At 33.8% G+C, this 22,975-nt stretch overlaps 3 protein-coding genes across 28 annotated transcripts in view; all 3 read right to left on the reverse strand.

The window, feature by feature from the left end:
• The window catches only part of LOC145322935 (uncharacterized), a 14,291-nt gene extending 13,449 nt beyond the window's left edge, over positions 1 to 842 (reverse strand). For all 26 annotated transcript variants that reach the window (XM_080165326.1, XM_080165332.1, XM_080165324.1 and 23 more), the window contains exons 1-2: positions 729 to 842; positions 21 to 160 (exon numbers count right to left, since the gene is read on the reverse strand). In XM_080165326.1, coding sequence (XP_080021452.1) covers positions 21 to 159 — 139 coding nt within the window. In that variant the 5' untranslated portion in view covers position 160; positions 729 to 842. The remainder of the gene's footprint in view (positions 1 to 20; positions 161 to 728) is intronic.
• Positions 843 to 3,591: 2,749 nt separating this feature from the next.
• Positions 3,592 to 9,051, reverse strand: slx1 (structure-specific endonuclease subunit SLX1). The gene is made up of 10 exons (XM_080165333.1): positions 8,485 to 9,051; positions 7,963 to 8,028; positions 7,475 to 7,573; positions 6,977 to 7,037; positions 6,215 to 6,250; positions 5,959 to 5,996; positions 5,427 to 5,637; positions 5,027 to 5,100; positions 4,212 to 4,257; positions 3,592 to 3,799 (listed from the first exon to the last, which is right to left on the reverse strand). The coding sequence occupies exons 1-10, from the start codon at positions 8,574 to 8,576 to the stop codon at positions 3,686 to 3,688; spliced, it is 837 nt and encodes a 278-aa protein (XP_080021459.1). The 5' UTR covers positions 8,577 to 9,051; the 3' UTR covers positions 3,592 to 3,685.
• Positions 9,052 to 9,665: 614 nt separating this feature from the next.
• Pez (protein tyrosine phosphatase non-receptor pez) lies at positions 9,666 to 22,147 on the reverse strand. The gene is made up of 7 exons (XM_080165334.1): positions 21,926 to 22,147; positions 14,829 to 16,607; positions 13,960 to 14,077; positions 13,053 to 13,242; positions 12,163 to 12,667; positions 11,101 to 11,753; positions 9,666 to 10,104 (listed from the first exon to the last, which is right to left on the reverse strand). The coding sequence occupies exons 1-7, from the start codon at positions 22,084 to 22,086 to the stop codon at positions 9,794 to 9,796; spliced, it is 3,717 nt and encodes a 1,238-aa protein (XP_080021460.1). The 5' UTR covers positions 22,087 to 22,147; the 3' UTR covers positions 9,666 to 9,793.
• Between the last annotated feature and the right edge of the window lie 828 nt (positions 22,148 to 22,975).

The following is a 22,975-nucleotide window of genomic DNA, read 5'->3' on the forward strand; positions in this document are numbered from 1 at the left end:
CTATAATATGTATATCTAACCTGGAAGACCTCTGGAGGCCCACTGCATGAAAGGGTTGAGGTGGTTGAGTGAGGGTAGCTCTGTGATGTGTGAGCTGGGCGGGGGGTTCCACGCCCCCATCTGCTCTGTTTTCAGGTTGTACAGGTTGGAAAACTCCATTCTAGATTCAGAAATCACACTCAAGGATTATTATTAATATTATATAGGGAACCAGTGGGATAAAGGGGCCAATTGACTATAAATGATTCTTCCACCCTAACTTTAGGTATATCAAATCTCGTTCCACTTTAGTAAACTTATGTCTTTTCAACATAACATAAACGCCTTTGAGTTTTTTAGTGGCGAAGCTACAATATATTATTTAAAACCATGGACCGTCCATCTATAAAGTTGTAAATTGAATGAAGGAAACGTGAATTTCTCAGCTTCTATTAAAGATAGACAGCTGATTTTTTTTAATGAAAATTCTCTGTGACAAATTGAGAATTTACTATCTAATTCATTTGGTCCATCGGTTAAGTTACATTATAAGTAGTTGAATTTTTCAAATACATGGGTTTTGTGATTTTATTTAGATTTATAATTCTTATCGCTTTCTTTTATTTTTGATCATCGAAAATCTGCCCTATAACTCTTTCTACGCTTTTAATGGTTGTTGACATAATGTTTTTTTTATATCTTAGTTTCTTTACATATTCAACAACAAAAAAACAAATCCTTAAGTGTACCTTGTTGTGTAGATAGCCGCCTATTGTAAAATTAAGCCACAACAAAAGTGTGGCTGCTGATATAAAAATCAAAATTAATCTCCTTTAATTTTCAATTTTTGTCTGAAATTTAATAATAATATAATTATTAAAGGTGCTATATAATAATAAAATAAAACATTGTCTAACAGGTTATAAATCATAAAAAGTTATCTAAAATTGATTTTTATAAATCAACAATGACAATTGTGTTCATAAGTAGCGCAGATAAGTATAAAATAAGTATAAAAAAGTATTATGGTTAAAAGGTAAAGGGATACTTAGTCATAGTATAGGGAAAATTTTTGTAATGTTAAACATATTCAAGTGCAAATAGACGTACAGACAGATCCTAAGCACAGAGTAGCTGCGCTACTCCTGAATATGTGCAAAATCAATAATATAAAATATACAATACAATAATCAGTGCTATAAGATTCATCAAATTAAATGCAGGGATCTTAAGGGATAAGACAATGGACGATAAATTGATATACATTATGATGAAAACAAAGTTACCCCATCTGTGGATTAAACAACCTTTAAAATAAAAAATAGTACCCAAAGCTTTGGCGCCAAAAATAAAATAAAGTGGTTATAAAACTTTGGGTACCATTGTAGGTCCAATGTCCCCTCCCTCCCTTAATGAAATGGCAAGTCAAAAATTTCTACATAAAATAAAATTTAATTTTTCTAAAACTAACAAATTCATTTTAATATTTATCGTGTCTTAAAATCAAAATAATCTTTATAAATGTAGGAACAAGGGTTAGATAAATGAAAGATAAATTGTAACTCCCTATGATTTAATGATTGTTTAAACATAGAGGAGCAATTTATCATTCATTGACCTATTCATATATAATTAGAATTTAAAATAATAAATTCATATATACAACCAATTTGAGTATAAGGCTATTGTCCCTAATACTAAAACAAGACAATTGCAGGGATAAGGGAAGGAAAACCTGTTATTTTACTTTTAAAAATATATGTAGCTATCAATTTTTAGTAGCGAAGCTACTCTATAATTCACTTTGTCCGTCCGTCCGTCAGTCCGTCAGTCAGTCCGTCAGTCCGTCAGTCCGTAACGCTATGGGGGAAATGGGATTTACTCAGCTCCTATAAAAGATAGAATGCTGAAATTTTTTGGCAACATTCCCATTATTAAGTAGCACAATTGACTATAAAACATCATTTGCGGTCGGACCGATTTTTAGCAGGTTTTAGGCTATTTTTATATTTTTCACATTTTTCTCCATATCTTCAGTGTTTATGGTCCGATTTTCAAAATTTTTTCAGTTACAGATATCAAAATTAAATTTCCTGTCGTTTAAAGAAACAATCATGAAGGCCAGACTGCCTTTTTAGCAGGTTTTAGGCTATTTTTATATTTTTCACATTTTTCTCCATATCTTCAGTGTATGGTCCGATTTTCAAAATTTTTTCATTTATAGATATCAAAATTAAATTTCCCGTCTTTTAAAGAAGACAACCATGACGGCCAGACTGCCTTTTCAGCAGGTTTTAGGCTGTTTTTTTATATTTTTAACATTTTTCTCCATATCTTCAATGTTTATAGTTCGATTTTCAAAATTTTTTCAGTTGTAGATATCAAAATTAAATTTCCCGTCTTTAAAGGAAATAACCATGACGGCCAGACTGCCTTTTTGGCAGGTTTTAGGCTATTTATAAATATATTTAACACTTTTTTCCATATCTTCAGTGTATATGGTCCGATTTTCCAAATTTTTAAAGTTTTTAAGGATTTAAAAATTAAATTTTTTGTCGTTTCAAGAAAACAACCATGGCAGCCAGACTGCCTTTTATCAGGTTTTTGGCTATTTTTATATGTTTTACATATTTCCCAAGATCTTTGTTTATTTTGATCCAATTTTCAAACTTTTATTGGATATCAGTATCAAAATAATTTTTCCCATTATTATGAGCATCTTTAATATAATTTACTTTGACCAGCGTCATCATACAAAATAAAACAAGGTTTCATATTTATCTTATCCAATAAATCTATTCTTGATTTTAGTAAAAACCTTTTAAATCTACCTGTACGTATTCCCATCTACGATTTTTTGTGCTTCGCTACTTATGGATGTTGTCATCCTTGTTTAGGTATAAACGATTTTTTTATTTTGTAGGTTGGACAACATATTAACATTAAACTTAAGCACTTGTAAAATCCAAATCAGTCAATAAACAAGAAACAAAAAAGATGTAATGACTTCCCTCATCCCTGAGAACAACAATATGAACATACAAATTTCTATAAAAAATACTTTGAATTATAATTATAGATATCACAGGTACTTATACATGACTCTTTAAATACAGAGCTTACAAAATTTGGCCTTTAAAGGTGGGGGGACTTTTGAAGAGTTTTTTTTAATCTAGAAATAAGGGACAGAGAAAAAGATTTTACTCTAAATAAACGTAATACCAAGCCACCTGCCTTTCAATTCTAATTACGAAAGCTGCACCAAATTTCCCCTCCCTTTATAAGAATACATGATTTTAGTGCGAATTAAATGACTTTAAAACAAATTGAAGACCAAACAACATTAAAAAAAATAACTATAATCTAAATGCCATATAAAATACAAATTTAATGCTTAACATTATTTGAGTGCTGAGTTTTATACTATTGTTAACATTTCATTGTAACAGTATACAACCAAGAAAGTAATATTGTTCTTTTTTAAAAGTTTTACTTTGAGTTACTTAAAAATCAATTTTTGGAACATTTCCTGTTTTCCGCCAAAATGACGGAACCTTCTAATTTCCTGGCAAAATGACGAAACCTTCTCTTTTCCCGCCAAAATAATGTAACCTTCTATGATCCCGCCAATATGAAGATCTCCATTTCCCGCCAAAAATAACGGCACACTTTCTTTCCCGCCAAAACCATGATACACACAATCGCTCTAATCCTGAAAGCTGGCGTCCATGTCCTCCTCTGTTAGGTTGTTGTAGCAGCCGTTCTTCTTTCTGACCAGGTCGCCCCACTGCAACACTGTTTCGCAGGTTACACAGTTACCCTAGAAACATTCAATATTCATAATATGATAATAATACCAGGGTTGTATTTTCTGCACAAGATTAATTTATTCCCCTGTTGCAAAATCCACCCCCCCCCCCCCCCCTTCCAAATTAAAGTTAAATTTCCCATCATTTAAAGGAATTTTTGTGTCTGTAGAATGATGAGAGGACAATTTAAATTAGTTTTTTCCTAATTTTCAAATATCTTTGATATTTTTGTTCCGCTTTCAAAATTGTTTTTTAATAATACACCTTGGGAAAATTATTTTATGAAATAGAGAGAATTTGTTGAGTTATATATATGCTTATTACTAAAAGGAATCTTCGCCAAAAATATATTCTACTGGATTTATGATTTATTGTTTTTTTGATTGATTAATCTCTAGGTATTTATAAAAAAAAAATATATACCTCAATAGGAATGATTTGATTGTCTTCACTGGCAAGGAACGATGAGCTAAAAAATATACCATTAATAGAAATATTCAAGATTCTTTTTTTCTTCAAGAAATAAGTTTTTTTTGTCTTTTACAGTGCATCTTCCTTTTCTTTTTAAAACTTAAAATTGAAAATGGATCGGTCGATTTCCCCTTCCCCCATCAACTTAAGTTTAAAGTGCCACTAGAGGCGTAGCCGCTAGTAACATATAAATTATTATTATATTATATATAGTTAGTTACCATGAAATGACTATTAAAAAAATTACAGGCAAAAAGTTAAGATTTAAACTTAAAAGTTAAACAAAGGGGGGGGGGGGGGGGGGGGGAAATGTGGTGACTCGTGCCACGACATACCAGCAATTTTATTTTGGGTGCTACTCCCTTAGTTTTAGAGATAATTGCATTTTTTGCATAATTTTTTTATTGCATTTCTCGCCGAATTAGGCAATTTGGAATCATTTGAGACCATGTTATTTTTTTCAAAAATTTTTCCCCTTGTAACCAACCCTGCGGGGGGACTTTTCAAATTTTGTCATTTTTTTCAAATTCTCATTTATCAAGGTATATTAAATTCAGTGCCTCTCCTAAGCTTTTAAAGATACCATAACTTGGGGTAATTAGTGACCCAGCCCAAAAGATTTCACCCAATTATCTCTAAAACTAAGGGAGTAGCACCCAAAATAAAATTGCTGGTATGTCGTGGCACGAGTCACCACATTTCCCCCCCCCCCCCCCTTTAAATTACGAGGACTGTTTTGTCCATGAGTAGCGCAGCTAATAATTTACCTTAGACAAATAATATGGCTAACCGCTCCACATTTCAGATTTAAACATTCCATTTTTTCTCCAGATGATACAGTCTAAATTTTTAAAATATTTATCTAAGAGAATTTTGATAGGAACGTAAACGTTTTCTGCTTTTTTTTCTAAAAATGATATAATATCGGTTAATACAAAGCTTCTCTGAAAAATGCAATAAATCAAAGAGAGTTCTTAGGTAATCTTAAGTTAAGCCCTTGAACCTAATTAATATCTTTTTAATTACCAAAACTAAAATCTTAAAATAAACTTTAGACTTTACTATTCAATCTTATCTAGGTAGGTATCTAAGGAACGACAGAACCAAAAATACATTTAAAGGAAATTATCATCTACAATCAAAGACGCAAGAAAAAAATGTAGGTACCTTAAAACAAATATTGCAAAACAGTTGCTCATCCATCTCAATATCTTCTCCATCTTTATCAGCTGCCGCTGCTAGCTTCGAGCTGCTGCTGGACTTGACCTTGACGCTTCGGACGGGGCCGTGCACTATGGGCATGTGCAACGGTGGACACATGTGCTGCGAAAGATCTCGGGAATAATCGGGTTTCAACCATCTTATTGTAAGGGGCAATCTAAAATAATTTTAATTATGTTTAAATAGTAAGAAAGAGAAAGCTACTCTTTAATTAAGGTAACGAAGAATAATAACACAGACATCAAAGGTTGTAAAAGGGGTGTTACCCTCTTTAAACTTAAAATACTAGATTACCCCCCTCAAACCTTTGAAACCCTAAGTGATCAAGGTTTTCCATCAATTATTTCAATCTGAATTAGAAGTGACAAGGGTTATCTCGTCTAACATAATTGGGGGAGTACGTCAATTTATCCTCTATTGTCTTATCTCTTAAGATCCTTGAAGCAAAGATACTCTATATAATTTAACAACTACGTACCTTCTCCATGGTTCAGTATTCAACATGTTGGCTAACAACCTAATCATTGACTTCCATTATATTTAGTACGTCAAATTATAAAACATTAAAAAATACAAATATATGTAGTTTAAAGAAAAGTTACAGTACCTATTTCATCTAAAAATAAGGTTTCATTTAGGGTAGGTATATTTTTATGTTGATTGTAAAGGCTAATTGATAGTCCATTGTATTATCTCTGTATAATATGTATATATATAAAATAATGGAAGTCGTTCCTGATACAAAAATCATACGTTTTCTCCTTACTTTTCTACAAACGAAAATATCATTCATTATACAATACATATCAATTTTAAATAAAAACACTTGGTTTAACATAGAAAGCCAATTTTTAGTAGCGCAGCTACTCTATACTTTGTAAATGTAAGTACGTCCGTATGTTCTGTCTATCCCACATCAATAATAACCTATGTGTATTATATATTTAGCTTTTAAATGTTCAAAAGGATTCGCTTTTCTATAGTTCAAACAATTAAAGAAATTAACAGAATTTGTCATACCTTATTCTTATTAGGTACTATTTTATCAATTTAAATGTTTTTGCTGCGCTACATGCGAACTGGTTTATTCTTGTTTAGATTTTCTTTAAGTTTCCAACTTCTTATTATTGAGAGAAGGTAGATTTATGAAAAAGAATTACTATATTTATTTGGTTAATTAAAAAATATTTTAAGAAAGTAAGATAGTGAAGATTTTTAAAGAAAGTTGAAAATAACCATACAAAAGGTCAAAAAGTACAAATAAAAATGAACTAAATGACTTAACATAAATGTTTTCTACGATTTCAAATAAATTGAAAGATTCTTCGGGTCAAGGCAATTATTATGCATAATAATCTAACATAGCAGCTGTAGGTACCATTTTTAACTTCTTTTACTATGACGCGATGAATCATAATAAGAGCTAGACAACTGGCGAATTAAATTGTTGTATTATTATTATTAGCTCAACTACTATAATTTTGTATGAATGATTCCTTTGATGGCACGTGTCTCAACCGTCTTGATCTTGCTGGATGCTGCCAAGACCATTCAAACCTAAAATATTGCCCTTCTAGAGATATTAATGAACACTAGGGTGCAAACTTTTCTTTATCATGTAAGTTATCTAGATATAGAAGGGATAATTATTAGGGTTGACTCTTATCTTAGAGCTGATCATTAGAAAAACAGTGAATAATAGCAATGAGGGGCATCTTTACACCCCCCTTCCTCCCCACCTATCTACATGAATATAAAATAATATATTTAAGCATTTCCTATGAGCAGAAATATCATTTGGAAAGCAATGAACTATAAGAAACATATCCTATTAGGGCGCATTAATACCCCCCCTCCTCCACATAAATATAGTTAAATCTTACCTAAGAGCAGAAATATCATTTGGAAAGCCATGAACAATAAGAACCATTTCCTAGGGGGTGCATTATATCCACCCCCCTCCCTCTGTCCGCATAAATATAGTTAAATCTTACCTAAGAGCAGAAATATCATTTGGAAAACCATGAACAATAAGAACCATTTCCCAGGGTCCTCTGTTCGAAGTCCTCCAAGCACCACCCGCATGTTTTCCCCTGAAATTAAAGAACTACATAATTCTGCCCTAGCTAGATTGAACATTAATATACTTATTAACGTAACAAAATATTTGGACCGATGTGGTCCTCCTTTACAGTGAAGTTTTAAATCTATTTTGAGGGAGAATACCTCCAAACTCCCGATAAATCATCTCCGGAAAAAAACCTAACTCCCAAGAATATTTGAAACTTTTTCGTTTAAAACATTTCAAAGTATTGTCTAAATCTCTATCCGTCTAGTTGATTGGCGGATTTATTCTAATAAAATAAATTGCTTTCGACTAAGCAGGAATACTGTACTTTACATCAATATCTTATTTTATGTTGTAAACCTGTTATTGCTGCGCTACTTATGGACCTAATTGTCCAAGTTTTAATAATCTTACTTGTTATGTTGATCAATTCTTCTATTTGGGTCAACGGTATAGCCTATATATGTTCGTCCTTTGTACCTGAAAAGATCAAAATTAATGGTTGAAAAGTTTGGATACTAAACTTCTGAAACCAACCAATCAAAATTCAATCAAATTATATACCTAATGTTTTAGTGTCAACGTGGTAATAAAACTTTTTTCGAATTTTGATTGGTTGATTCTAAACTGGCTATGACCTAACTTTTCGACCAATAATCTTTATCTAAAGAGGAGACAATATTTTTTAGGGGTAATTATGGAGGTACATCAATTTATCGTCCATGATCTCATCTATTTATGTATATATGCTTTAGTTCTAAAGATTTTACCCCAATACTTTCTAGATAGCTTGCTTCACCAAAAACTTTGGGTACTTTTAATCGAATTTTGATTGGTTGGTACCAATTTATCGTCCTTTTTCTACTTTCTCCAAATACGTTTAAATTCATTTAAATGGATTAACATAATTCAAAAGGTAGGTAGGTAGGTACTTACTTTGGATTTGTGCAGTAGAGTAGATAAACCCCGAAAAACTGCTCAACTTCTTTGGCACCGGCTACAGCCGCCGCTTTCTTTTTCGGCGGCATAATTCTGCAATTTTTATTCTCTATCCACTCCACCCATCATACCATTATTCTAATTGTAGAGGCCAGAGATATGATTTCATTACAAGTTTTGGTTGCCATGTTCTACATATACATACAAGCACTACTAACATTACATAATTGGTATAATAACAAATTAAGGGATAGAACCATGAAGGGGTTTGGTTAATATTGCAACGTGGATTCATTTCTGTAAATTTGTAGGATAGTATTGCAAATACATTTTTTATCACGTAGTTTTAAATATCATTCAAAGCAGGGTTCTTAAAGGGATAAGACAATGGTCCATAAATTGATGTACATCCCCAATGATGATACACAAAATGACGCAATCTGTAGATAACAAATATTGGTTGAAACGTTTGGATATTTAACTAAATAAACCAACCAATCAAATTACAATAAAAGTCCCCAAGGTTGTTAAGCCATTGAATAAGAAAACGTTATTATAAGACTTTGGGGACTAGTGTAATAAAGAGCCAATTGTCCCCTCCCTCCCTGTATTAAGACAATGGTTCACTTTTTTTACAAAATCATCTTCATGGAAATATCCCTTTCCTAAAATCTAAATCGGACGGATTCATTTCATAAATGCACATATTGTAGTCATTTTTTTACAATTTTAAGTTTGATATATAAATATACTTAGGTACTGCTAAATTATTGATTTTGGATTGTATATGTATATGTATATAGAAAATGCTACTTGGGAATGATTGAAAAATATACATTATAGATTAATGATATCACAGTGAGGTGCTCAATATTTTATATATAATAATGTTATGCAATTATATAGTTAGGTACGTGAATGTTTTACTGTGTTTTGGGAGTGATAATCTTTGATTTTAAACATGACTATTGTATTCACATGTATAGGAATACAACCATAGTATAGCATAAGTATATTGTGTTTCCTATATTGTTCTCATAAATAGGGAAACATAGTATAGTATTGTAGTGGTGTTGACTATAGTGTTCTCATGTATAGGGAGGAGTTACATTACCTCTCCTAATACACAGAAATTCAAACATATACCCAACTATACTAATAATAAATGTCTAAATATATAAAGTATAAATGCGTTGTACATTAAAACTATTTCAAAGGCACATTATTTTGTGTGTTTTCTTTTATAGATTTACAAATCAGGTCATGTTAATCTTTGTAAAAAAAAATAATAAATATATTATGTAGGTCATATTAATCTCGACTGTCGTAAATATCCAATTAATGTTTCATGTACAAATTTGTATTGTGCAACAGTTTGCACCATCAACATGCGCTGCTGGCGCAAGTGTGTCAAAATTTTGGGGATGTCTATGTCGATATTATGATCCAGACAGTAGAGCAGGATGTCGGAGAGGATCGTGACGCCTGTCCGGCCGACACCGGCGCTGCAGTGCACCAAGACTGGCGGATTTTTGTTGTTGCCAGCTGGGATTTCACTGGCGGCTACTCGCCGAACCGCTGCTAGTTCTTCTAAAAATTCTAGGTAGGCGGTCACGCCACGGCTGGGGATTCCTGTTTTTTAAAGAAAATATAATTTTAAAAGTTTTAAGAATAAGGGGGGGGAAAGTTTTGACACATTTGCGTAAACAGGGAGTATAGGCTTTATCTTTGGACTGAGAGTATAGGTTATTAGGGATAAAATCATTCTTATATGATGAATTTTCCCAAGTTTTAAGATTTTTTGGATAGGCCTCCAGGTTCCGGAGCTACAGGCCTCCAGGTCCTCTCTGTACAGGTAAAAATGAAAAAAATAAATTTTGAAAATCATTCTTATATGATGAATTTTCCCAAGTTTTAAGATTTTTTGGATAGGCCTCCAGGTTCCGGAGCTCCGGGCCTCCAGGTCCTCTCTGTACAGGTAAAAATTAAAAAAATAATTTTTTTTTGAAGAGTTAGAAGTCAACCTATGAAACAAAATATGCGTTTTTTTCTTCAAATATGTGAATAACATTCAAAAATATGCATATTTTGTTTCATAGGTTGACTTCTAACTCTTCAAAAAAAAAATTATTTTTTTAATTTTTACCTGTACAGAGAGGACCTGGAGGCCTGGAGCTCCGGAACCTGGAGGCCTATCCAAAAAATCTTAAAACTTGGGAAAATTCATCATATAAGAATGATTTTATCCCTAATAACCTATCCTCTCAGTCCAAAGATAAAGCCTATACTCCCTGTTTACGCAAATGTGTCAAAACTTCCCCCCCCCCCTTGGTATTATCCTCTTAGAAATTTTAGTTTTTTCCTCTTAGGAAATTTTTTTTCAATTTTGAAAATTTGAGTATTAAATGAAAAATGATTAATGATTGTGGAATTTAATAAATAGTTAATAACTTTGGTTACTTGATTAGTTAGTATATACAATCAGTGTCCAAACTTTTCGACCAGTAATTTAAATCTACAAAAGAAATGATATTTTTTAATAGGTAGTTATTTTGGATGTAAATCAATTTATCATCCATTACCCCTTAAAATTCCTGATGTTTTAAAATTATATTTTCTTTATCCCTGTCTCATTCCAATCCGTGAACTGTATATGCCAGACTTGCCGTTTCCGCCGCGACGACTTGTCCAGCAGCTGCAGCGTTGTCGTTACAAACGACGCGTTTTCCGAGCTAAATTTCTTTGTAATCGTATAATCCCCGATTTCTATGGAGGAGCCGTCGCTTTGCGGGCAGTAGGGCGTACAGCCGCTACCTTTAGTTGAGCCGGATAATTCGGTCAACATGACGATTAAGTGAACATCATATAAAAGTACCATTGACCAGAAATTGTGTACCGTGTTCGGCATGGGACTCTGGGCCGCGATATAAAACCGCTGCTGGTTGCCGACCGTCGCAGAAATGTGGCTGGCATTCACATAGCCGTACTTGTTGTCCGTTTCATTGTTGATCTTCACCCGGTTTTCGTTATACGGCAACACATTGGGGAACCGGTTGCGGTCAACGTTCTCCGGCAGCTCGGCCACGGATGTGTTGCAGCCGGTCACCTTCTTCTTGGGGATGGTCTCGAACTCGCGCAGCACGTCGCCCTCCAGCAGTTTGGACTCGAGAAACGGGCCGATGGATTCCTTGGGGATTTTGGTTGGATCCTTGAATTCTATTTCTGAGGTGAGGTCGGGACGGGATCGACTTATGGAACTTCCTTTCCTGGAAAAAAAAATCTTCAATTAATATATGCCAAAATAAATAGGTACCTAAATGTCTTGAAATATGACAGACAGAAAAAAAACAAAGATAAACATTTTTTTTTGAGAAGTTTACTTTTCAAAAAAATTATTAGGTATAAAAATTGAATATTTATTTAATTCTATTGAAAAAAACTAACAAACAAAACACTACGACATTATTTTAAAATTGCAAAAAGTTTGATTCTAAAGTCTTTATATTTTAAAACGTACACCATGAAAGTTTAAACTATTTCCAATAATTACCTACCTGTTATATAAAATGCATTTTTTCTTAACAAATAAATATAGAAAAATACCTGGATAACTTTTTAATAATTTCTTCTTACAATTTTCCTATTCATTGTCCTATCCCTAAAATATAATCTCACCTGCTTGTCTCACTGGAGCTATGACTTGACCTGGACCCCAAAGATTTCTTTTTGCTGAGAATTCCACCTCCACTAAGATTCAGATTCAACAAGGACAAATTTGACTGCAGCTGTCCCATCTTTGATTTAATGCTCGACCCGCTGTGGTGATGAGAAACAGCTAGATGCTCATGCACCGGCGGCTCAACAACACTGGAATTGCGGCTTTTCGGCCGCAGGCCGGAGGCATTAAAAGTGTCGGATTTTTCTATATTAGAGCTGCTACGCTCATGATGTCCGGCGCCTGGCCGTACATCCGCCGGTTTTAGGCCGCTAAATTCTGTCTTTTGGGCGGCTGCGGCGGCGCCAGCTTCAACTAAATTTTCATGGCTGAGAGTAAATCCTTTTTTGGCAGAGAATTGTGTGACAACACTGCCGTTGAGTTTCCGCCGGTCCTCGTCCAGTGTAGAATTGGCGGAGTTGTCTTTACGGGGACTGTCGTCAATTTTGATTCCATCAGTCAATCCTAAAAAAATATCAGTTACAAAAATCATGTAATATTATATATCAAAGTATAAGGATGTCTATGTGTAGCTTAATATCTCGATCACTGATATATATTTCTACTTTAAAGTGTAGCTTATTATAGGCCTATAGAAGGTTTATAACTATTTTGACTCTTTGAGGGTAAGGTACCCCAACCCTCCCAAGAGATAACCCCCACCCGAAAAAATACTTTTTACATCATTTTTTTCTTTTTAAAACAAAAATGAAAATAGAGTATGTAACATCTTGACCAATATGTCTTTTCTTTATAGTGAAGGCTTTCATAATTTTTTGGGGAAGGGATTCCTACACCATCCTAGGAGAAACAGCCTTTCGAAACTCCCAAAGTTAAAACTTACACCCACCTTGTACAGACTCATCATAATGTTGGATTTCTTTCATTTCCTCCATCTCTCCCTCCTCATCCTCTCCATCTGGCTGTTGTTGCACCACCCCCTGCTGCTGCGCCTGCACCCCCAGGTGGGCGGGCAGGTTCTGGTAGATGGGCTCCCCCGTCCCAGAGTCGGAGGTCTGTGTAAAGTAGGAGGAGGCAACCTAATAAATAAATTGTAAATAATCAGATAACAAGATTAGTTTTCACGAAACCTTATGCCTTTTTGAAATACTACCTAGTTGATGCACTCCTAGCATCTAGGGAAGGACGGATATGTCAGGAAAATAGCCTAAAACCACCAAAACACATGTATAAACCTACCAAGAAAAGAATTTCCCATTCGGACCAGCCATTTCCAAGATCTTTAGCTACAGACAAAAATATCTTACTACTTTACATTACTACCCTTTAGTGTACAAGTATAAAAGACCAATAAAAAGTCTGGATTGTTTTGCAGAAATAATGAAAATATTATGAAAAACAGTAAAGAAACGCAAGATTTCATATAGAAACACATACAAATTCAGTTAACTTTTAATTAGTTTTTAAGAAAAGAGAAGAAAAGTTTGATCAAATCAAAGATATGCAACTATTTTTAATTAACACATTATCATAAATTGCAATATTATGCGCGCCAATAAAAATTCATTAATGTTATAAAACGTTGGGTACAGTACAGATATAAATTTAAATTATAGTACAATATCCCAAGCTTTTTATTACTTTTTTTTGGAGGGGGAGGGGGAATAAAAATCAAAATTCATTCAACCCCCCCCCCCCCCTCCTTGAAATAACATACATCCAGCTAGTTTAGTGTATGGATAAGAAAAGATAAGACTTTTTTGTGACAATATCATATAGGTATTTTTAAGTTCTACCTGATTTTGATAGATAGGTTCTTGTTCAGATTGTTGTTGTTGCGAGGAGTTCGGCAGGGGGGCAATAGGGGCCACCCGTTTAACAGGTCCTGGCTGCTGAACTGTATAGTCAGGATACCTAGAAATAATAATGTATTAGTCAGTGCTAGACCTCCTAGTTTAAAAGATACTAGAAAAATTAAGTACATAGGTATTGACAAACGCCTATTAGTTTATAAAGGATTTTAATGACTGAGGCAATGGACTACAAATTGATGTACATCTCCAATGATAAACATAATAACCACTTCTATAAAATAATAATGAGAGTTTTGATAATACTGTTACTAAACCAACCAATTAAAAATTAATAGAAGTATCCAAAATTTTCAAGTCAAAGAATGAGAAAAAGTGAATATAAAACTTTGGGTGCCAACGTAATTTACATTCCAATTTATCCCTCCCGAGAACTTTTTATTGTACCTAGTACCTATGTACTTCATTTAAAGTGGAATTTTAGCTTTATAATATCTGAAAAGTAGAGATCAATTCCATAAATAACATCTACCTAGTCTTATTTAAAATACAAAAAAAAAACTCGTAAAACAAATAAAAATGTATTATATCATGGCTTGGCCCATGCAGAAAAACTATTTTATCCCAAAAAATTATACTTCAGACCATAAGTATTGTTTTCTGCTTATTCATTGATATGTTCAGTAGAATTCTATAATCATCATCAATAAAGAAAAAAATATAAAAATAAAATGCTTGCTAGAGTAATTAAGTAACTTTTATTCTGATGAGAATTTTAAAATTTCCACTAGAAACTTGTAAAAGGACAGACGGAAAAAATAAGTTTTAAAGTAGCGTTGCTACTAAAAACTTACCTCAAAAATGTGTCTTGATGAATGGCAGGAACCGTCATGTTATGTAAATTCAACTGCAGCTCTGGAGGATTGCCCTTCAGGGCCAAATCTGGCGTTGACGTAGACATCATATTGGCCAGTGAACCTTGCACAGGGGCGGACAACCTGTTATTGTTGTTATGCGCTGCAGTCGCCGAAAATTCATGAAATACTTGGCCCATCTTGTAGACAGTATACTGACTGGCGTCTATTGCATCCATTCCGAGTTTATTTAAGTCTGGAGTAGAATATGTATGATTATTGGTCAGGGGATAAACAATGTCATCCTGGATGATGTTATGATGACTGCCATGTATGAAACGTATATCAGTTCTGGAGGGGTGGAGGTTGTACTGTTGCCAGTGTTGGGCCACGGCAGGAGGCAACGTTGTTGCCGAAATGCCATGTGCCTGCGCCTGTTGGGCAGCATGCCATATTTCTGGATGGGAGGAATGAAAACCTGGATAGTTGTTCTGCAGGGCTGTGTGGTAATCCGGCGGCGGATTATAGGCCAGACGGTCCAAATCTGTTGTAGACCTGGCGCCTGACATATAGGTCATATGACCCCCGCCACCGCCGCCACTAGCCGTGGCCAAAGCAGCAAATGAGTTGTGCATGTCGTTAAGGCTTGTATTGCTGTTTGTACGTAGGTGTTGCTTCATGGGCAACGAGGTTGAGGCCGTTGTACTTGTGGTGGGAGTTGAGACAAAGCTTTGATTCAGCGGTTTGTTTATTATTCGTGGCGCTCCGCGGTGGGCCAAGCCAACAACAGAAGAATTTGCGGCCCGCTTTTCTATAGACATTGGAATGTTTTGACTGATTTTCTGGAAATGTTGGATATCCGCAGATTTTATGATTGCCTGGCCTCCGGCCGAGGTTAGGTGGTTGTAGTCATCGTGCAACAGCTGATTGGATGATGGCAAACTCGTGGAAGACATTTGATTTTGTGGCTTGACTAGCAAATTATTTTCATTTCCCTCCGCGGCGTTCTGGTGCATTTTAAAGAATGTATGCTGCAGCACGCACATTTTCCACACGTACTTGGCGGCCTCGGATTCATTAAACACAAACTGGGTGCTCTGTTCGTAGTTTTGACATTCTATGCCAAAATATTTCTTATGGTTGACCAGATTTGTAATGTCTTTCCAGCAGAAAAACTGTGGCGCCTGCCCGCTGCCTTTCCGTACACATATTCCAGTAAGTGAGGCGCCAATTAGAACCTCATTACCAGAATCATCCTTTGCTAGAAAGCATTCTTGGCCGTAGCCTTCCAATTGCTGTGCCCCGACAATATAATAAATTTCTGCTAGTTGCTGCGACGTGCCTATGAGGCTGGCGTGCTGCGAAATAACAGCATCTGTCAGCGCCCCCAGCCTGTCCTCGAACTGCGACACCATAGGCTTGGGCAGAAGTGGAAAATCTTTAAGATATTCGGCTGTGTGTTTCTCAGGATCGTGGTCTCCGAATTCTGCCTGTAGGCTATAGCTAGCAAGGACAATAGCCTGCTCATAGTTACACCGCAGCCGTCCCTCCACCACGTCCATTTTTAGCTGGAGAAAGTAATGGTAACGTGTAACCTCATCTTCCAACAAGGACACATCTGTTACATAGAACACAACACCAAGATATAAATATGCTTCTTTTGCGTATTTTTCAAGTTGACGTTTCAATGGTCGGTCCAAGTCGACCCAGCGGATTTTTGGATAAACTTTTCTGGAGCGGTAGCGTAGTCCAAACAAGTCTGGCTGTTGTAATCCAAGTCTATAATATAAAAAAAATCAAGTAAAAGATGTACCAATTGATGGCACGAGGGCGGTTTCCGTAGTGCCACGTTTACTTAACTATTTATCTTAAGACTAAATTTAACAATTGGTTGGTTCAGATTTTGTATTTGGAAACCACTCGTCCATGTGCTTAATGAGAAAAGCTCATAGTCTGATCTAAGCTATATTAGTCTATGATGCTAGTCTCACATATATACCCTATTTCCCTTTAGTCCATTGTTTAATATCTATATAACAAGTTATACCTATTTTAGGCAGTGATTTTCTGATAACTGAATCAAAGTGACCTTGTGATCTATACAATGCTCTCCTGGAAAGCTAAGTGCAGGTAAGAGTTGGTTATCTAGGTAGCTTTTAAATAAAGCAAAGTTTTACTCCATAATTCTTATTTAAGTCTGTAATTGACGAAGCTACTCTATAACTAATTATATTCTTAAAAGAATCAAAGCTAATCTACAATTAGTTTTATAGGTCGGTTTTTGGGGTTACAATTTTAATATAAATTAGGAATTAAAAATTGATTACTTTATGATTTTATTGGCATAGTAAAATGAATTAAATAAGGGGGGGGGAAGTTTGTACACTTATAGGAAATGAAATTCAGTATCAAATTTTGGGAGGGACGTGTGGGCTTGTGTTTATAGTTATCGACCTAATTCTTTTTGTAAAAGCTCTTATACGACTGGATGTACACGGAAAACTTTTAAAATTGAATTTCGGGACTTTCCTTCTAGGGGATAGTGGAGCAAAAGACCCCCCAAAACACTAAAAATATGAGTTCTGAGCTTATTTTTAGAGATATCAACCTGATTTTTTTATGAAAACTTTTTAAAAATAACTGAACTTAGTAACCATTACACATTTCATTTTGGGACTTTCCTTCTAGGGGCTTGTGGAGCAAGAGACCCCCCAAAACTAAGAATAGGAGTTTTGAGCTTATTTTTGAAGATATCAACCTGATTTTTTTTAAAGAAAACATTATTAAAATAACTGAACTAAGTAACCATTACACATTTCATTTTGGGACTTTCCTTCTACGGTCTTGTGGAGCAAGAGACCCCCCAAAACTAAGAACAGGAATTCTGAGCTTATTTTTGAAGATAACAACCTGATTTTTTTTAAAGAAATCTTTTTTAAAACAACTGAACTAAGTAACCATTACACATTTCATTTTGGGACTTTCCTTCTAGGGGCTTGTGGAGCAAGAGACCCCTCAAAACTAAAAATACGAGTTCTGAGCTTGTTTTTTAAGATATCAACCTGATTTTTTTTAAAGAAAACTTTTTAAAAATAACTGAACTAAGTAATCATTACACATTTCATTTTGGGACTTTCCTTCTAGGGGCTCGTGGAGCAAAAGACCCTCAAAACTAAGAAGCTTATTTTTTAAGATATCAACCTAATTTTTTATAGAAAACTTTATTAAAATAACTGATCTAAGTGACCATAACACATTTCATTTTGGAACTTACCTTTTAGGGGCTTGTGGAGCAAAAGACCCCCCAAAACACTAAAGAGATGTGAGTTCTGAGCTTATTTTTAAAGATATTAACCTGATTTTTTTCAAAGAAAACTTTTTTAACATAATTGAACTTAGTAACCATTACACATTTTATTTTTGGGCTTTACTTTTAGGGGCTTGTGGAGCAAAAGACCCCCAAAACTAAAAGTATTAGTTCTGAGCTTATTTATTAAGATATCAACTAGATTCTTTAAAGAAAACTTTATTAAAATAACTGATATAAGTAACCATTACATATTTAATTTTGGGACTTTCCTTCTAACGGCTTGTGGAGCAAAAGACCCCCAAAAACTAAAAAAAGAAGTTATGAGCTTATTTTTAAAATATCAGCCTGATTTTTATTAAGAAAACTTTTTTGACATAACCGAACTAAGTAACCATTACACATTTCATTTTGTAACTTTCCTTCTAGGGGCTTGTGGAGCAAATAACCCCCAAAACTAAAAATATTATTTCTTAGCTTATTTTTAAAGATATCAACCTGATTTAGAAAAAAAAAACTTTTTAAAATAACTGAACTAAGTAACCATTACACATTATTGATATCTTTAAAAATAAGCTCAGAACTCATATTTTCAGCGTTTTGGAGGTCTTTTGCCCAACCAGCCCCCAGAAGAAAAGACCCAAAATGAAACCTGATTTTTTTTAAAGAAAACTTTTTTAACATAACTGTACTAAGTAACCATTACACATTTCATTTTGGGACTTTCCTTCTAGCGGCTTGTGGAGCAATAGACCTCCCTAAACACTTAAAATATTTTTAAGAGCTTATTTTTAAAGATATCAACCTGATTTTTAAAAAAATCTGTTGTGGCTACGTAGTTTAGTTATGTGAAAAAAGTTTTCCTCATAAAATCAGGTTGATAGATATCTTTTAAAATAAGGTCAGAACTAATATTTTTAGTGTTTAGGGGGTCTTTTGCCCCACTAGCCCCTAGAAAGAAAGTCCCAAAAATAAATCTGTAAAGGTTACTTAGTTCGTTTATTTTTAAAAAGTTCTTTGAAAAAATCAGGTTGATATCTTTAAAAATAAGCTCAAAACTCCTTTTTATAGTTTTGTGGGGTCTTTTACTCCACAAGCCCCTAGAAGGAAAGTTACAAAATGAAATGTGTAATGGTTACTTAGTTCAGTTATTTTTAAAAAGATTTCTTTAAAATTCAGGTTGATGTCTTCAAAAATAAGCTCAGAAATTCTATTTTTAGTTTTGGGGGGTCTTTTGCTCCACAAGCCCCTAGAAGGAAAGTCCTAAAATGAAATGTGTAATGATTACTTAGTTCAGTTATTTTTAAAAAGTTTTCTTTTAAAAAATCAGGTTGATATCTTAAAAAACAAGCTCAGAACTTGTATTTTTAGTTTTGAGGGGTCTCTTGCTCCACAAGCCCCTAGAAGGAAAGTCCCAAAATGAAATGTGTAATGGTTACTTAGTTCAGTTGCTTTAAAAAAGATTTAAAAAAAAAAATCAGGTTGATATCTTCAAAAATAAGCTCAGAATTCCTGTTCTTAGTTTTGGGGGGTCTCTTGCTCCACAAGACCCTAGAAGGAAAGTCCCAAAATGAAATGTGTAATGGTTACTTAGTTCAGTTATTTTAATAAAGTATACTTTTAAAAAATCAGGTTGATATCTTCAAAAATAAGCTCAGAACTCCAATTCTTAGTTTTTGGGGGTCTCTTGCTCCACAAGCCCCTAGAAGGAAAGTCCCAAAATGAAATGTGTAATGGTTACTTAGTTCAGTTATTTTAATAAAGTTTTCTTTTAAAAAAATCAGGTTGATATCTTCAAAAATAAGCTCAGAACTCCTATTCTTAGTTTTGGGGGGTCTCTTGCTCCACAAGCCCATAGAAGGAAAGTCCCAAAATGAAATGTGTAATGGTTACTAAGTTCAGTTATTGTTAAAAAGTTTTCATTAAAAAAATCAGGTTGATATCTCTAAAAATAAGCTCAGAACTCATATTTTTAGTGTTTTGGGGGGTCTTTTGCTCCACTAGCCCCTAGAAGGAAAGTCCCGAAATTCATTTTTAAAAGTTTTCCGTGTACATCCAGTCATATAAGAGCTTTTACAAAAAGAATTAGGTCGATAACTATAAACACAAGCCCACACGTCCCTCCCAAAATTTGATACTGAATTTCATTTCCTATAAGTGTACAAACTTCCCCCCCCCCCTTACACATCAAATTGTCTTTTACATAATAAGAAATAATACTAGATTAATAATATAAATATGTACAACATTAAATTAAACATATCTTTATAAGTTTATTCTATGCAGCAAATGCATTCAGTAAAGAATAAAAGCTGAGATAGTTCCATTGGGGTAAAATCCTTTATGTCATTAATTAGGGGCTCAAAGTCTTTCAAAGCTGGACTTTTCTTAACAAGCTTAAGTAATTTAGTTACTTGGCCAGGTTTAAAACCTTTATGTGCTTTCCTATCTTGAAGACACATACCAATAAGATTAGCTATTTGAATAGATCTTCCTAAAGGAACCAATGAGTCAAAGTCTATGACATTATTCTCAGTTTGGCAAGATGAATCTATCTTTTCAGGTATAGCCTCAAAGATAGCATTTAAATCAACTTCAGGCATTTCAAGAAGTAAAGTTATAGGATCCATATTGATAAGTTAAAGTTAAAGTAATTAAATAGTTTAAATATAATTTTGCCTGTGAGTATGGTGAGGGTTTATGATTACTTCCAAGCTTGAAGATGGAGAGTAAACCAAAAATAGACATGCCTTACTGGGAATTCTGGATTTTATATATATACTACAGAGAGAACCGCATAGAGAGCATATTTACCATCCCCTCAGGAGAATCCTCTGGAAGGAAAGAAGCTCCATTCTTTCCCTTTAAGCTTTCCCTTAGTCCTTACATTCAATGGATGTTCCCCAAATAGTATTGCAGGGGAATATTAAAAATAGGTACTTTTTTTAGGGGAATATCAAACATTACCTTGACCTATTGACCTACTGACCTATTGGCCTAGTGACCTAATGTACTTGTCCTTGCAGGACATCAACCTATTGTACTGCAAAGTATGATGCAATATCGAATTTTCCATTTTAAGACAAGAATAGACATGTTTAAACAGGAATAGGTACTTATTTAAGGGGGAATATTCTACAGTACATTGACCTGTTATTGACCTATTGTACTTGTCATAACAGTACATTGACCTGTCAATGACCCTTGTATTGCAAAGTATGATGCAATATCGATTTTCCATTTAAATACCAGAAAAGAATGATAAAAGGTTAATATTAACATGGCAAGGACTCGACCAATGGTTCCAAAGAAAATGTTTAAATTTCAATTTAATTTATGATGGGATATCACAATTTTATAAAAGGATGTAATAAAACTAAAAATGCATTTTTTTTATAAAGTAGGTATCTTTATTCAATGTAATCAATAAACATATGTATGTAGTTAATATAATCTATGAAAAAAAATATTTTTCTATATATTAGATAATTGGTGCTTTTGCTAAAACCTAATTCTTGATAACTGAAATCATCCTCCCTTTAGAATAATATCTTAGTTCTATCTTAATCTAAACTAAAAACTTTATTGAGAAAGTCGTTTGTGGTTCAAAAGCCATATAAACAAATTAATAAGTTCCAAACGAAATATTTTTGTAGTTAAATATAACTGAAAACCGAATTGATAAACAGACATATCATAATTTATAAAAATGAAAATGATAGAAAATGCATTCAAAAATATTTTGCACATGTTATAAAAGTAACTTATCTTCTATTAATCTATCCCTTACCTTGTACATATATTATCCATACAATCTCGGCCGGTTGATTCAGCCGACAGTGTACATTCCAGCACAGACGTGTCCAGCAGTTGTACTGTCAGTACAAACACAGATTTAGAGGCGACATTGTACTGGTTCTTCTTAAATTTTATTTTGGGAAAGGAAGGCATTTTGATTTGAAGGATTTATGGTTCGATCCTTCTTCAAACCATTACAAAAGTATAAATTTTTTAATCTGAAATAAAGTAGATTTATAATTATAAGAGGGGGGTCAGTAATTAAGCACAAATCAGGGAAGTAGGGAACATTTAGCTGTTTATTACACTAGCCCCCAAAGTTTTGTAATATAGTTTTCTTATTCATTGACCTAACAACTTTAGGACTTTTCTTTCATTTTTATTGGTTGGTTCATTGAGTTGAGTGACTAAACGTTTCAGCTACTAAGTGTATTTTACAGAAAGGATAATTTTGTGTATTATTATCATTGGGATCGTTGTACAATGTACATCAATCTATCCAACATTGTCTTACCCCTTTAGATCCCTGAATTCAGATGGCTGATAACCAGAAATTAAATAGCAAACCTCTAAAAAAGTTCCTTGTTTCTAAGGAGGGAGAGGACATTGGAATTAAATTACTTTAAGCTTTAGCAAAAATCAATTTATTACACATTCGTTGGCTTATCGATCAAATTTGGGTTCTTTTAGCTAATCTTGATTGGTTGTTTGAAAATAGAAGAATAAAAAATTACAACCTATCTAAGAAGGGGTTGATTTAGTTGATTAAAATTGGGGGTTTACGTAGCAATTTACAGTCGATTGTCCTCTCCCTTCTTGAATGCAAATACTATCTATCTCTATAATACACAAGAAAAATAAGTAAATCTATTTTTTTAAACCAACGCATCACTAATTCATTCCGGAGAGGAATAGGGCATTGAACGATTTAATTTGATATCACTTCGATTTATCAATTTGAAGAAAAAATGGTTGCAGATTTTAACACAATTGTCCTCTCCCTGCATGATAATGAGTCACCTTATAAAAATGTAAACATACG

The sequence above is a fragment of the Acartia tonsa genome, chromosome 6, assembly GCF_053477335.1.
Source record: "Acartia tonsa isolate MP-2025a chromosome 6, ASM5347733v1, whole genome shotgun sequence".
Lineage (NCBI taxonomy): Eukaryota > Metazoa > Arthropoda > Copepoda > Calanoida > Acartiidae > Acartia > Acartia tonsa.

What these genes read in the sequence shown, in the direction of transcription:
- slx1 (XM_080165333.1), bottom strand. Translation starts at nt 8,576, where the DNA reads ATGCCGCCGAAAAAGAAAGCGGCGGCTGTAGCCGGTGCCAAAGAAGTT. An exon ending in TGAGACACGTGCCATCAAAG is followed by an intron (nt 6,251 to 6,976) that starts GAATCATTCATA and finishes TTTCGTTTGTAG; the next exon opens with AAAAGTAAGGAGAAAACGTA. An exon ending in AATACTGAACCATGGAGAAG is followed by an intron (nt 5,638 to 5,958) that starts GTACGTAGTTGT and finishes AAATTATTTTAG; the next exon opens with ATTGCCCCTTACAATAAGAT.
- Pez (XM_080165334.1), bottom strand. Translation starts at nt 22,086, where the DNA reads ATGCCTTCCTTTCCCAAAATAAAATTTAAGAAGAACCAGTACAATGTC. An exon ending in CATCAAGACACATTTTTGAG is followed by an intron (nt 14,078 to 14,828) that starts GTAAGTTTTTAG and finishes TATTATTTCTAG; the next exon opens with GTATCCTGACTATACAGTTC. An exon ending in AACCTATCTATCAAAATCAG is followed by an intron (nt 13,243 to 13,959) that starts GTAGAACTTAAA and finishes TTTATTTATTAG; the next exon opens with GTTGCCTCCTCCTACTTTAC.